Raw genomic sequence first — 12,871 nt, forward strand, 5'->3', positions numbered from 1 at the left:
GAGGTTACCAAGCAGGGGAGAGATAGAGAGAGAGAGAGAGACAGAGACAGAGCATGAAACAGAGAAAGAGAGACAGAAAGAAAGAGAGAGAGGGAGAGAGCGTGTGAAACACAGAAAGACAGAGAAAGACAGAGAAAGAGATACACAGAGCATTAAACACAGAGGGAGAGACAGAGAGACAGAGAGTGAGAGACGCAGAGAGTGAGTCTCTTTTAATCACCCTAGAGCAAATTTGCTTTGGTTTTGTTTTTCAAGACTGAAGGATGAATGCAGCATTAGCGAAAGTTAGCAATATGATTAGCAAGAACAGAGAAACAAAAAATGCAGACGACAAGCCAAGGGAGTGTCGTCATCACTAAAGCGCAGGTCTGGCTGACCCCCTCACTTTCAATCAGCGCTCGGCACAACCCACAGATCTGCTTGGCACCATGCAGACACTGACTGTGGGTCACACACTTCAATGAGGTTCAAATCAACAGGTTTTTGATTCGCTTAAAAAATTAAGCATTACAAGCAAGCACACTCACAAACCTGTTTTATGAAGTATGGTTTAAGCAAGCATTTTTTTTATATTTCAGTCCTGTAATAGTACTTAAATGCTCAGCAAACTGCCACATGAATCAGTGGTCAACTGATACTCGCGTTACTCCAATAACCAAAATAATTTTTCCACAGGGAAGAAAATTCTTTATGTTAATTTTTAACTAGAGGGCAAAAATGAGTCAAGCAGTGAGAAGAGAATCCACCTAAATCCGACTGAAAACATGCAAGAACCCAGCAGAGAAAAATCCCCAAAGATTCAGGGCTTCTAGAGAGAGGAATCCATGTGATCAGTCAAGGGAAATATTCACTTTCTCAGGATCCTCAGGTATGGGCAGATTTACACATCACACATGTGCAGGACAAAGGCAAGCAGGTATGTGTCAGAGCAAGTGAACACTCAACCGAACTGACAGTGTGCCTCTGGGTACAAGAGGGGTAACAGCGGGGACAGGCAGGTGGGGGGGGGGGGGTCAAGGACCAGGTGGCTCCAGTGCAAACAAAAGTGGGCTGGGGGTGGGTGGAGAGGCAAACACACAACAATACCTGAGCCGCCAACGTTCTCCGCCGTGTAGAGGTAGTCCATAAAGAAGGCAGAGAACCGCTGCATGCCAGCCGTCTCCGTGTAGGTCTCCTGTCGGGGAAACAAAGGCCATCAGGGGCCGGGCTGGTGGGGGCAGGCCTCCATGTTTGCACTCCCAATCGCCGCAGGGAGTTAATCTCCATGGGGGACAGGGGGTTATCTGCGGTCATACTTCTTCAGGTAGGTAGTGCTGCTTCAACTGCAGGCCAAACAAAGGAACCCACCTCCCCCTCAATTGTCCACTGCCCACATAGATGGGGTGGGGGGGGTGGGGGGGGACCAGGGTGCATAAATGGGGACATCCTGCAAGTTCTGTCACAAGCCCTGTCAAAGGTCCAGTGGGCCAAAGGTACGGCGAGTTAAACAATAGGGTGACGACACACTCGCTCCACATGGCCCAAGCGCCCTGCAAACACCACAGAGCACCTACAGAGGTTCAGGAAACCTCAATAACGAGCAGCAAATGGAATTAACACGAGTGGCGGGTCCCCAAAGACCATGGAGTAAAGGGTCTGTTTACGGAGCACAGGGGTGCTGGGACACCCCAGCACACCCAAAAGCCCAACGACAAACCTCCCTGGGCCTTCCGCTGATGAGAATAAACACGTCGCTCTATTTACAGCGCACTCAGCAAATATGAAAGTGGCTCCTTTGTTTTCAATTGGTGAACTTTCTGAGGAATGTGTCAGACGGTCTGACCTTGTGCTGGGCGGCGTCAAGGATGAACTCGGCGAAGACGCCGTTGTTCTCGGGGCTACGGTAGTCAAACAGCGAGTTGGTCAGGTAGGTGTTCCCCTTGACGCTGAGGGGCTGGCCGCAGCTGAAGAAGACAGCATCCTAACAAGGAAGAGGAGACCAGGCATTTTTAACACTGATCTCCAGTGTTCCCCACCCCGTTTCAGGAAACATGGCTACCAAAGACGCAAAATCAAAACATGTTCGAGAAAAGATTCACCAGCTGAATACTAAAACATAAACAAGCCCAGGATCTTTAGGAAGATACGCTTGATTAAAATTACCTAAAAAATTATACAAAAGTAAAATAACAGACACATCCTCCATGTGAAGAATAAGTAAAGCAAGGGGCCTGAGGATTAGTTAACCAGAGACAGACTGATAGCGGTAAACCCCGCCTCATACGCACAGGAATAGTGTGGATGCAAAGGAATAGATGCCTATAGGAAGGGCCAGATAGAGCCTGTTTTACCTCATCGCATCGGTTCATGTTGTCCTCAAAGTCCTTCACTCCCATGATTGTCTTCATGCAGAGTGCCCGGCAGCCCACGAAACCAATCTGACAGTTGAAAAAGGGCTCCCCCATCATTAGCACCTGATGCAATTAAAAGGGGAGGGGAACAGAGGAGAGATTTACAGACCAAGGATGGGCCCCCCGCTCCTACATCGATTTGCTTGATGTCAAGCCAAAGTGTTGGATCCCCACCCTTCCCCAGTCACAGGTCACAAATTCTTCCATAACCAGTTTTGACGACATTAAAAGAAAAACAGCGGTCTAGGCTACGGTGCCGGCGACATATTTTATTAGCGATGTTAATTAAAACTGTCGACGCTTGGCCCAAATGCGGACCCGAGGCTGCTCGCACCGTGCGGAGCGGCATCTCTCCTCAAAAGCCCTCGATGTGCGTAACCAGACAGCGATTACGTGAAAGTGTGTTTCACCACGCCATAATTAGAGACTGTGAGCCTCCCCCCCGCTCTCACATATGTGGTCTTCTCGATTTTGGACTTTGAAGAAGTCACCACCAGCGAGAGCATTAATTAAGAAATTGATAGGAAATCTTTTTGGATTTTCACATCTGTGAAGAAGCTTTGAGGACCATGGGGATTCCAGCTCAGATGCTATAAAAACATCCGTGTGTCTCCAGGACTAAGAACGTAAGCAGGGCTGCCAGATCAGCCTGGAAAGGACCGGAGTCTCACAAACAAACCTAGTGAGACAGGAAACCCGATCTGAGAGCGTTTCCCCAAACGCGGATGATAAAAGCAGCCAGAGCGGATCTCCCTCTGGGATACGCATGGCGCTCGTACCTCAATGGTGATGCCTTCCTCTTCCAAGCAGAGCACCTCCCTGGACTTGACCTTCTGGGGGCTGTAGTAGCTGCTCTCTGCCTGGGTCTCGGTCAGCTGCTCAGAGACAGGACACAGAAGTGGACACACAGGGTCCACAAGTGACATCATTCTTGTTCACATGTTCACCGAGGAGCGTCAGAATTCATGCTAAAAACCGGCTTCGGGACTAAGGGCCTGTTTTTTTGGACTGAACCATTCCCCTGTTCCGTGAGCTGAGATCAGGGCCAATAAGCTACAGAAGCGAACAAAATAACATTGAGGGAGTGATGCAGAGATGCAGAAGATACTGAACCATCTGACTGGGTACTAGAACCATCTGCCAAGAGAGAGAAATGGTGACCATTTACATGGGGGACAGCAAGGGGCCCCATGGGTACTCGCCAAGGTGCCTGTTTAATCAAGGCTCACCGGCCGGGCCCTTCACAGAGGAACAGAGGAAGCAGGTGCCGGGGGTGGGGGGGACAGCTGTGCCTCATTATTCCAGCGAAAGGTCTCTCACAGCTCGATCCAGCAGAGAAAACAGAGCGACCCCCCCCCCCCCCCCCGCCACCATCAGCCTCCCGCTCTTTGTGGCCACGGCACGTGATCGGGCCTCCATCAGACACTGACTGCGCCTGATGCTTTATCCAGAGCCAAAATGGCCTCCGTCACTTTGATGTCAAGCCCCCCTGACTGTACGCCTTCCTAAAACAACACATTACGGGTACTGGGGCTACCACTGCCAGTTCACCTCCAATCGTTTTGACTAAAACACAAATGCTACACATGTGGGCAGTTTAAAATGAAAGGGGGAAAAAAACCGACTTGGTATTTACCAGAGAAGATGTAAGCAACTTTAATTAAAATATAAAAAAAAGTTATCAGAATGGACACAGGAGAACCTTCAGATGCAGCTGCAGCATAAAATGAAAGGTTAACATGGTGTCCCATTTACATACGTGGGCCATCTAAACTTTAGCATAAAAAAAATGGTAAAAAACCCATCTGCTGTTCCGTTAATCGGCAGTTATCTCCCATTTAGTGTGTTTTTTTTTTTTTTTTTTTTTTATGAAATTCCTCTGTCTCGTTTAACCGTTGTGTCCGGGGCTGGTTTGCATGGAGACCGTTCAAAGTGAACACCCACAGAATAAATTCTTCAGCAAAATGAACCCCTGTAAAACGGGCGGGGGGGGGAGTGCTCAGCTGCCTGCAATCACTGCCACAGCAAGGCAATTAATTGATTAAAAGAATTCAAACACCACAATGACAATTTCAAACATCATTAGGGGAAGAGGGGGTGTGCTTGTGCTTGGCGTGATCCCTGCTCCCCAGTGCCAATGCATAAATCGGGGGGGGGGGGGGGTGGTGGTGCAAATAAATGGCAAATATTCCACGCATGTATGCAGGACAGTTGAACATATCAGTTTCCTCAAACCATTCTGGGATGTTTAAAACACTCATGTGAGCAGAGAGATCTCAAGACCACGACAATCACCTCATGTGAGGCCTGGCATATTAGCAGGCAAACATTTACTTTATGCTAATTAGACGATTCTCAAAAGCACATTAAACGACACTAAGTGGCAATGAGTGGGATGTAATTCTAACCTGCTTTTTCTGGGTGGGGGAGGGGGGCATGTTTCTGACCTCACCTTGAACGTGACACTGGCTTTGGTGCAGTAGAAGCCGATGGACACCACAGGGGTGCGGGGACACTGCTGCAGGGGGCTGCTGGATCGGCCGCCCTCCCCAACCTCCTGGTAGTATCCATGCCCGCCACCCTTATCCTCGATGTCTTCCTCCTCCTCATCCTCGCTGACGATGGCCGGGACGAAGGACCAAGCCCAGGACACCCAGCCCTGCTCGGCCTCCTCCCCAACTGCCTCCATGCCTGGGTACAGGCCCGGCGAGCCCTGGGCGTCCCCCTCGCACTCTGTGCCTGTGGGTGACGGCAAAGACAGCGACTGTCAGTCCTGACGGCTGATGGCTCCATTTAAAACCCAGTGGCCTGTAAACAGCTCCTTTTATGTCCCAAATCTCCTTTACAGATTTAGCGAGTGCCGCAGCTCGGGGAGTAATTACTCTTAGCCATTAGCTTTCCATGCTCACTGTAAGTACCATAAACATACACCAAACAGCCCCATTCATCAAGCCATTATTGCAAGCTCAGTGGAGTAAATACTGGATGGGGGGGGGGAGCGGCTTCAGCTGTCGACTGAGCATGTAAATAATCTAGGAGAGCTGTGACTTTGGCTGCCTGTCACCCTAATGCGGTCAGTGTGGCACGCCACCTACAGGCCACCCTGACAAAGGACCCCTGCCGCTCCCCCAAATCCCAGCTCATGGTTCCAGTAGTGATGGCCAGTTGCCCGCAGTCACCGCAGCTCGAGCTAAACAGCTGCGACTGCCTTGGTCAGTTAGACACAGTCCGTCCCTTATTACGGAGGGGGGGGCATAGCACCACATTGAGACTACCCAAATGTGTGGCGGGAGGGGGGGGCACAGTTGCATACAGTGCAGCGCCTTGACCTGTGAACTGTAAAAGCCCACCCCATCATGTCCCACGCCGGCATGCGCGCTTGCGGAGGCCAAGCTGATGTCAGTTGGTAAGAATGTGTAATCCCATTCCACACAGGCTCACGCGTCTCCCAGAGAAAACAGTATCAGCCGTGAGGTCACAGCCCAGGAATCCCCCGGGCGGGAGCTGCACAGCCATGACATGCTTTTTAATTAAATCTTTCACTTTCCGAAATGGCAGTTGGGAAAAGCCCGGTTTCTGGCTCGGTTCCCGACCCAAACAAAAGCCTTCCAGGTGTCTGTTCTACAAATTGATCCCTTTCACACTGGGCCCTGCCTGCTATGTCATGTGCTCATCCCGAAGTGTTTAAAACATGCCTCAGTGATTGAAAGGGAAGTGATTAAAAACTCTGGGGGGGGGGGGGTTGTGAGTCCCTACAGGCACCTCAGGAAGCAGGAACGAACAGGCGGCCCCACTGTGAAATTCCATGTCCGATCCACCCCCCACCTGGGGTGTCACAGCCCCTCAGTCCCCTAGAACTTCCATGGCTTCCTGTCCTCTCACCTTTCCAGCTCTACCTTTCCTACCTTACCGGGGAAGGACAGTGCCCAGCTGAACCAGCAGAGGTCCTCCCATGTTAATAATACGAAAACCTCGGCGGCAGAAGCAGGCAGCCAGGCCTCACGCGCAGACATGCAGACATGCAGACACCCTCTACCAGTAACAAACACATATGCACGTCTTGCCACCAACAAGCACAGAACACAAACATGAAGAATATTCCAGACCTGCGTAACATGATCAGTTTTAATACTTTTTTAATTCCTAAACCGCACAATCAGCCGTGCAGAATCGGGTTTCATTTCTACTCCTGCTTTCCCAGGTAATCTGACATTTCTGCAGCTAATAACGGCAGTAGTGACCCTGGCAATTTAGGTAAACACTCGGCAAACACTCCCGGATCCCGCTGTCTCTCTCCACCAAGATCAGAAACCTTGCACCTAAACCCTCAAATATCAACAGGAAATCAGTTCTGGGACCATTACATATGACCTTGTGTAAATTCCACTGACAGTCCACAAGGATTTTTAGCTGCTGATAAGCAGTGACCTTCAGATGCTAGCCTGAGGACCACTCAAACCTGACACAGCACCGAAGCTGGAAGAAACCTTCTCTCTTACTAAGCAAACACGGCGCCGGTATCCGTCCAGGGCAGCCTTACTCATTCCTTACACTCCACTTTTCTCCCCAATTCTTTCCATTCTTTCACCTATTTTTTTTTTTGTGCCTGGTGGGTTCATTAAAGTGTATCAGTCACAGATTTCTAACTGCTAAGCAGAAAGGCAGAGGTGCTGGCAGAGTCACACACGGCTGTGGTGTGGCGATGCGGAACCTGACGTGCATGTGCCGGCTGCCAGAGAGTGTCGTGCAACACGGACACAGGACAGGCTTGCACGCGTGTGCCTTCACACGGATCTGTTTAACTTTTTATGACGTCTTAACACGGGGAGTGGGGGGGTGGCACACATGACAAGTTAATATTCCATTTTGAAACATTCTCAGGACGGCTTTGTGCAATTAAGTCACAGCCAATTAATGCAGCACATCTCCAGAGGTCCACGGCCGACCCGGCAAGGCCATGTGTTACTGCCGTGTCAACTATCAGAGAACAGACAGGAAGCAGGGAAAACAGACATGTTACACTCCCCACCACTGCACCCATTCAGCCTGAACAGCTGGAAACGAGAACATATTATTCGATTCTACACACATGGAAATATTACCATTATTTACCGAGCTTTTGTATCACCAAAGGCCCACTTTACTGCCTTCCCGCAGGAAACGAAAAAGTATATATATACATGATGGACTTCAATATGCCGTGCCCCCCCCCTCCCCAGTATGTTTTAACATTCATCCTCTGCATATCCATACTATGACACAGAGCCTTACATCTGGCATGGGGGGGGAGCATGAAGACTGCCTGCCAGCTAGCACTCTTTGTCTCTTTGCCATAAATTTATTCCACCACACAGGCGACCCCCATCTCATCTCCACTGCTGTGAATCGTGAGGAGGATTGGTGGGGGGGGGGGACGACTCAGACTTGTCGTTTCTATATTTCACAGGATAATCTTGCCTCTGCTTAGTCTCCAGGTGTCTCCCACTTCCTTGGTGGTGAGAGAAGGGAGATGTGATCGACCCCCCCCCCCCCCCCAACGTCCTGCCCCCGCAGATGGAGGGGATCACATTTGACGACAGCCCACCCTATCGAGTTACACACACTCACTCCGGGCAGGAGACACACGTGGGCCTCGTGCACGCGCACGTGCACGTGCACACGCACACCACAGCCCAGCACCCACCTGCCGAGACAGTTTAACGAGTCAAACCCTGTGACAGACATTAAGGCCGCGTCACAAGTGGCTTCTCATGTATTGTGTCTGAAATCTGATTACAAACACGGTACAGGCCGGGGTGCCTAACCATGACTGTCATGGTGCCGTTCGGAGCACCACTGACCGGGAACGTTGAGGCCGACCTCCCGGCTGTGGCTGTCCGCCTCATCCGTCTCACGGTCCCTCTGCCCTCCGAGCTCCCCATAGTACAGGGCGATGCCCAATTCCATGACGCGGATGAACATGGGCAGCTGCTGATCGGTGATGGACAGCTTCAGAGTCTCCACCATCGTCTGGATCTGTTATCATAAGAGCCCAATAAAAATGCCTCATTAATAAAACAAAACAGCAAAACATTGACTTGAGATAATAGTGAACAAGAACATGTTCTGCAGAAAACACATCGCATGTGTCCAGTCTTCCAATGACCCCTATTCTACATAGACCATTTAAGTTACAAAGACAGCTTTAAGGAGCCCTTCATTTCATTTCATCACTCAAGGAATTAAGGCCTGATTTTCAATAACAAGTACTAATAAAACCCCATCAGACGACAACATGGAAAACATGAAAACAGCACAATAACAAGCATTAATCGCTGCCGTCACGTCCGGCTGGCAGCTTCGGGGGGGGGGGGGGGGGGGTAGGAGGGGGTCGTCTGGGCTCTCACTTTAATGACAGAAGGGATCTTGGCGTTGATGTTATCGTAGGTGAAATGCAGACGCGTCCTGAAGGAGCACTTGTAGAGCAGCGGGTCCTGGTAGAATTCAATCTTCCCGCTGGCGTTCCTCTTGTCCAGGCAGACGGTGCAGTCGGAGAAATTGATGGCTTTCCTCAGGACGAGGTCAGGGGCTGAGTGAAACACAAGAGCGCAGTTTTACAAGGGCGAGGGGGGAGGATGATGAGGAAAAGCAGCCAGACCCTTGCAGTAAATCCCAGTTATCTGCCTGTTTCAGTCCAGGGAAGCAGACAAGGAAGGAGAGGACAACATAGTCCAGGGCTCAGCCGGGCCGGCAGCGCCAACGAGTGAGGGAGGACCAACAGGTAAGTCATCTGGTTGTGAAACGTCACTCGTTTATCCAGTTTATGGGGCACTGAAGCCATCTTATGGGGTATACAGTGGTTCAGGGAGCAGCGTCACTGCTTCCAACCTCCAGCGTAGAGGATTCGGCTCCTGCCTCTGCTGTGTGTGAGGTTTGCATGTTCTGCTTGTGTTTTGTCCCAAAGACACGCACAGAATGGCATTTCCCCATGGCCTGTGACAGACTGACATCCCACCTAGGGTGTCCCCTGCCTTGTGCCCTGTGACAGACTGGCAGCCCACCTAGGGTGTCCCCTGCCACGTGCCTCAGACTTCCTGGGTTGGACTCTAGGCTCACTGTAGCCCTGTCCTGGATAAGCTGTTATACAAGATGGATGGACGCATAGAAGAAGCCTTATGTGACAAAAAAGGAAGCTAGCTACAGACAAAATATAGTGTAGGACTGTGCCCCCCCGCCCCCCAGCCCCCCCGCGACCCGTGGCCTCACAGAGCCGCTTTCTGTCCTACGCTGGTACAGAAACAGCTGCACACAGCGATACCGTCTCTAATGAGAAAGCCAAACGGCCCACAGCCACGTCTGGCTGTTAGCGGAGCTCCCTCATTCCTTCTGGCCAGGAAGGTCACATTTAGCACACTTAGCCCGGTAACTTTATGCTTCCGTTGATTATTTTTGCATACCGCGCAGCCAGGATACAATCCAATCGCGCCAGCTACATAGAGACACCACTCAACGACAAGAATGCTCATATTTCGACCTCTACCATATGTAGGGACTTGAGAATACGCTCGTCTGAAGGACCACCTCGAAGAAAAGTGATTTACGTACGAACTGCACCAAAGCGCAAACCTGGGATTTAAACTACATGTTAAACATTGAGTCTTAATCTTCCAACATAGCAGTAAGTATATTAAATGGATCGAAACAGCAACATGGCTACTGCTGTCAATAAATTAGATTTATTTCTAAAGCTAGCGGCTATCGGCAATGTTCCTCGGTATATTAGCTGGCACGACTCCAAACACCAGGTCTGTGCGTCATTCTGCTAACATTTTTCAAAATAAATGCAACCATCATAAATCAAGCCCCACCTGATTACCCCCCCTCCACCAGTGCTTAACTTAGGTGCTTAAGAACGGAAGGCTGCCAGTTCAAGTCCCAGTAAGGACACCACTGTAGTATAAGATGTTCAACCTGAATTGTTCAACTAAAAAATAAGTGTAAGTGCTGGTCTGGGAGAGATAACACAGAATAAGAGAGCGGCGACACTTGCCTCCATTGCATGTCATACTATATCACTGATATATAAATAAATCTAAACGAATGAAATATAATAATAATAATAATCATAATAATAAATACGCAGAAACATTCTGGGCTGGACCAATTATTTTCAAAGTAGGGCTACATCCAAACAGGGTAATTTTTAAATGGTTTAATCATTCTTATAAGCTACAATAATAGTAGCTTTTACAAAATTAACTGTAAATTCAAAGGAAAAGATTTGCAGGCATCTGCATAAGTTTGAATAAAAAACTTTACCTATACGAATATAATAAATTTATAAACGAGAGGAGGCCATTCGGCCCATCAAGCTCGTTTGGGGAGAACTTCACTAATTGCTCGGAGTTGTTAAAATCTTATCTAGCTCTGATTTAAAGGAACCCAGGGTTTTAGCTTGCGCTACAGTAACAGGAAGACTATTCCATACTCTAACTACAAGCTGTGTAAAGAAGTGTTTTCTCAAATTAATTTTAAAATGTTCTCCCGCTAATTTCCACATATGGCCACGAGTTCTAGGATTTAAACTAATACTGAAGGAGCCATTTGGCTGAACAGCATCCAGACCTGTTAGAGTCCCCCCTTAGTCTCCTCTGCTGGAGGCTGAACAGATTCAGCTCAGCTAACTTCACCCTTTTTGTTTTTTATAATGACCACACCAGTGACCCAGTAAAAATAGCGCCAAAGGCCGTCTTGAGCCCAGGTTTGGCCCCATTTCATTAATTCCTGCCCTTGATTGCTGTGTTTATCGAGTTGTCCAGGCCTCTCCATGTACTTGGAGGCTGACAGACTAAGAAAGGACCCTGCGTGGGCGCCCTGCTCCGCCAGCACCTGTCACGTCCATGAAGGCGCGGTCCCAGAACTCGTCCACAGTGAAGCAGTCAGCTGAGGTGATGTTGACTGAGAGCACGATGTCGTCCTCCACGTACTTCAGGATCAGGTTGTTCACCACGATGTTGACGTTGTTCACCACTCGTCTGATCAGGCTCTGGACATAACCTGGGACAAACGGGGGGGGGGGGGGGGTTAAGACATCACAGCTGCACTCCTACACCCTACCGACTGCAACCCCCCCCAGACGGTGAAAGACTGACCTTTGTGGTCCACACACACTCATAAATAAGCGGTGGGACTGACGTGTTATTTTTCGCTGTGGTGTTGCCCTTGGACATGAACTGTGAAACAAGCTAAACATCCATAAGCAAACATTTCTGCTGCACTAGTCGGCCCAGCAGCAGCACTCACACCCAGCAGATTTACGGAGCTCGGACGCAGTGTCCAGCGTGGCTGGAGGCCAGGGGCCCGCAGGCCAGGGGCCCGCAGCCGTGCGCAGAGAAGCTGCATGTTTCCTGATATCGAGCGCTGCTTCTTCACATGGCTAAATGTTACCTTACAGCCCCCAGGGAAATCTGCAGCTGTACCCTCATTGTTTCTGTAAATATTAATGGCTAAAGCAGAAAAAGGCGACTTCGGCACCCCCACAAAAAAGAATTTGCAAGGTGCAATTTCAATAATAACTGTTTAAAAGCCTTACTGCACAAATCTGATTACCTAAGATCAGTCTAAAAGAAGAAGGATTTGAAAAGGGCCGCCATCCCATAATGATGGGGGAGAGGAATTACACAAAAAGTTGCCGTATTTGTTGACTACACCTCACATTCCCTCTGCCTGCAGAAATCCCTCACTGACCTTCAGTCACTTGACTCCACAGTCCCCCCAGGTACCTCTACTAAATGCCCCTGAAGGGGGTCGCTGCCACTTGCATACCATGCATGTGCACCAGTCACCGACCATCAGTAACTCCATACCAATGCGGAGAAACAGAAGCTCGCAAGGAAAAACATACATGGTAAGGTCGTTACTCAACAAAGCAAGAAAGAACTTAAAATATTACAGACAGGGGAGTCTCCACCATAAAATAAAGAAAATATACTGCAATAAATCCTGCTAACCACAGGACCAATAGCATTATTCATTCTTCCCATGTACTGTTAAACACAGTCACTGAGAGTTAAACACGTAAAACTAATGCCTTCTCCTTATTTTCCAAGCAAAACGTTTGCCTTCCTGCATCTGCACGGCTCAAGTGATAATTAACGCAGCATCGTTAACGAAACTCACAGAGGGCCGGTGTGTACCTGAGTGGACATGACTGCCCCCCCAACCCCCCCACCATCCCACTGGGACAGCTTGGCTGAATTGCGCTCCACGGCGCATGGAAAAAATAATGGAAATGGTGGAATTAATGGTCGGAAACCGTGCCGACCTGGGGGGGGGGGGGGTCGTCCTCAAGCCACGGAGGCCGGCTCTGCAGAAACCACCGAAACTGTGCGGTTTGACTGACAGTAATAAGAACGCAGTCACAGAACCTGACCTGTAACAGCAGAGGCAGAGTGCCAGCACCAATGAGAGGCAGGCAAACATGTGACCACATCACTAACACG

At 49.5% G+C, this 12,871-nt stretch overlaps 1 protein-coding gene across 14 annotated transcripts in view; it reads right to left on the reverse strand.

Moving 5' to 3' along the window:
- LOC111844242 (intermembrane lipid transfer protein VPS13B) overlaps positions 1-12,871 on the reverse strand; it is a 212,138-nt gene that overhangs the window by 176,409 nt on the left and 22,858 nt on the right. For 9 of the 14 annotated variants that reach the window (XM_072716822.1, XM_072716825.1, XM_072716824.1 and 6 more), the window contains exons 6-13: positions 11,259-11,426; positions 8,777-8,958; positions 8,195-8,405; positions 4,843-5,129; positions 3,170-3,265; positions 2,331-2,453; positions 1,823-1,960; positions 1,087-1,174 (exon numbers count right to left, since the gene is read on the reverse strand). In XM_072716822.1, the coding sequence (XP_072572923.1) occupies positions 1,087-1,174; positions 1,823-1,960; positions 2,331-2,453; positions 3,170-3,265; positions 4,843-5,129; positions 8,195-8,405; positions 8,777-8,958; positions 11,259-11,426 (1,293 nt within the window). Of the gene's footprint in view, positions 1-1,086; positions 1,175-1,822; positions 1,961-2,330; positions 2,454-3,169; positions 3,266-4,842; positions 5,130-7,661; positions 7,790-8,194; positions 8,406-8,776; positions 8,959-11,258; positions 11,427-12,871 lie in introns of those variants that run through there. The other 5 variants (XM_072716827.1, XM_072716830.1, XM_072716826.1 and 2 more) reach the window with 2 other exon arrangements.

The sequence above is a fragment of the Paramormyrops kingsleyae genome, chromosome 9, assembly GCF_048594095.1.
Source record: "Paramormyrops kingsleyae isolate MSU_618 chromosome 9, PKINGS_0.4, whole genome shotgun sequence".
NCBI lineage: Eukaryota > Metazoa > Chordata > Actinopteri > Osteoglossiformes > Mormyridae > Paramormyrops > Paramormyrops kingsleyae.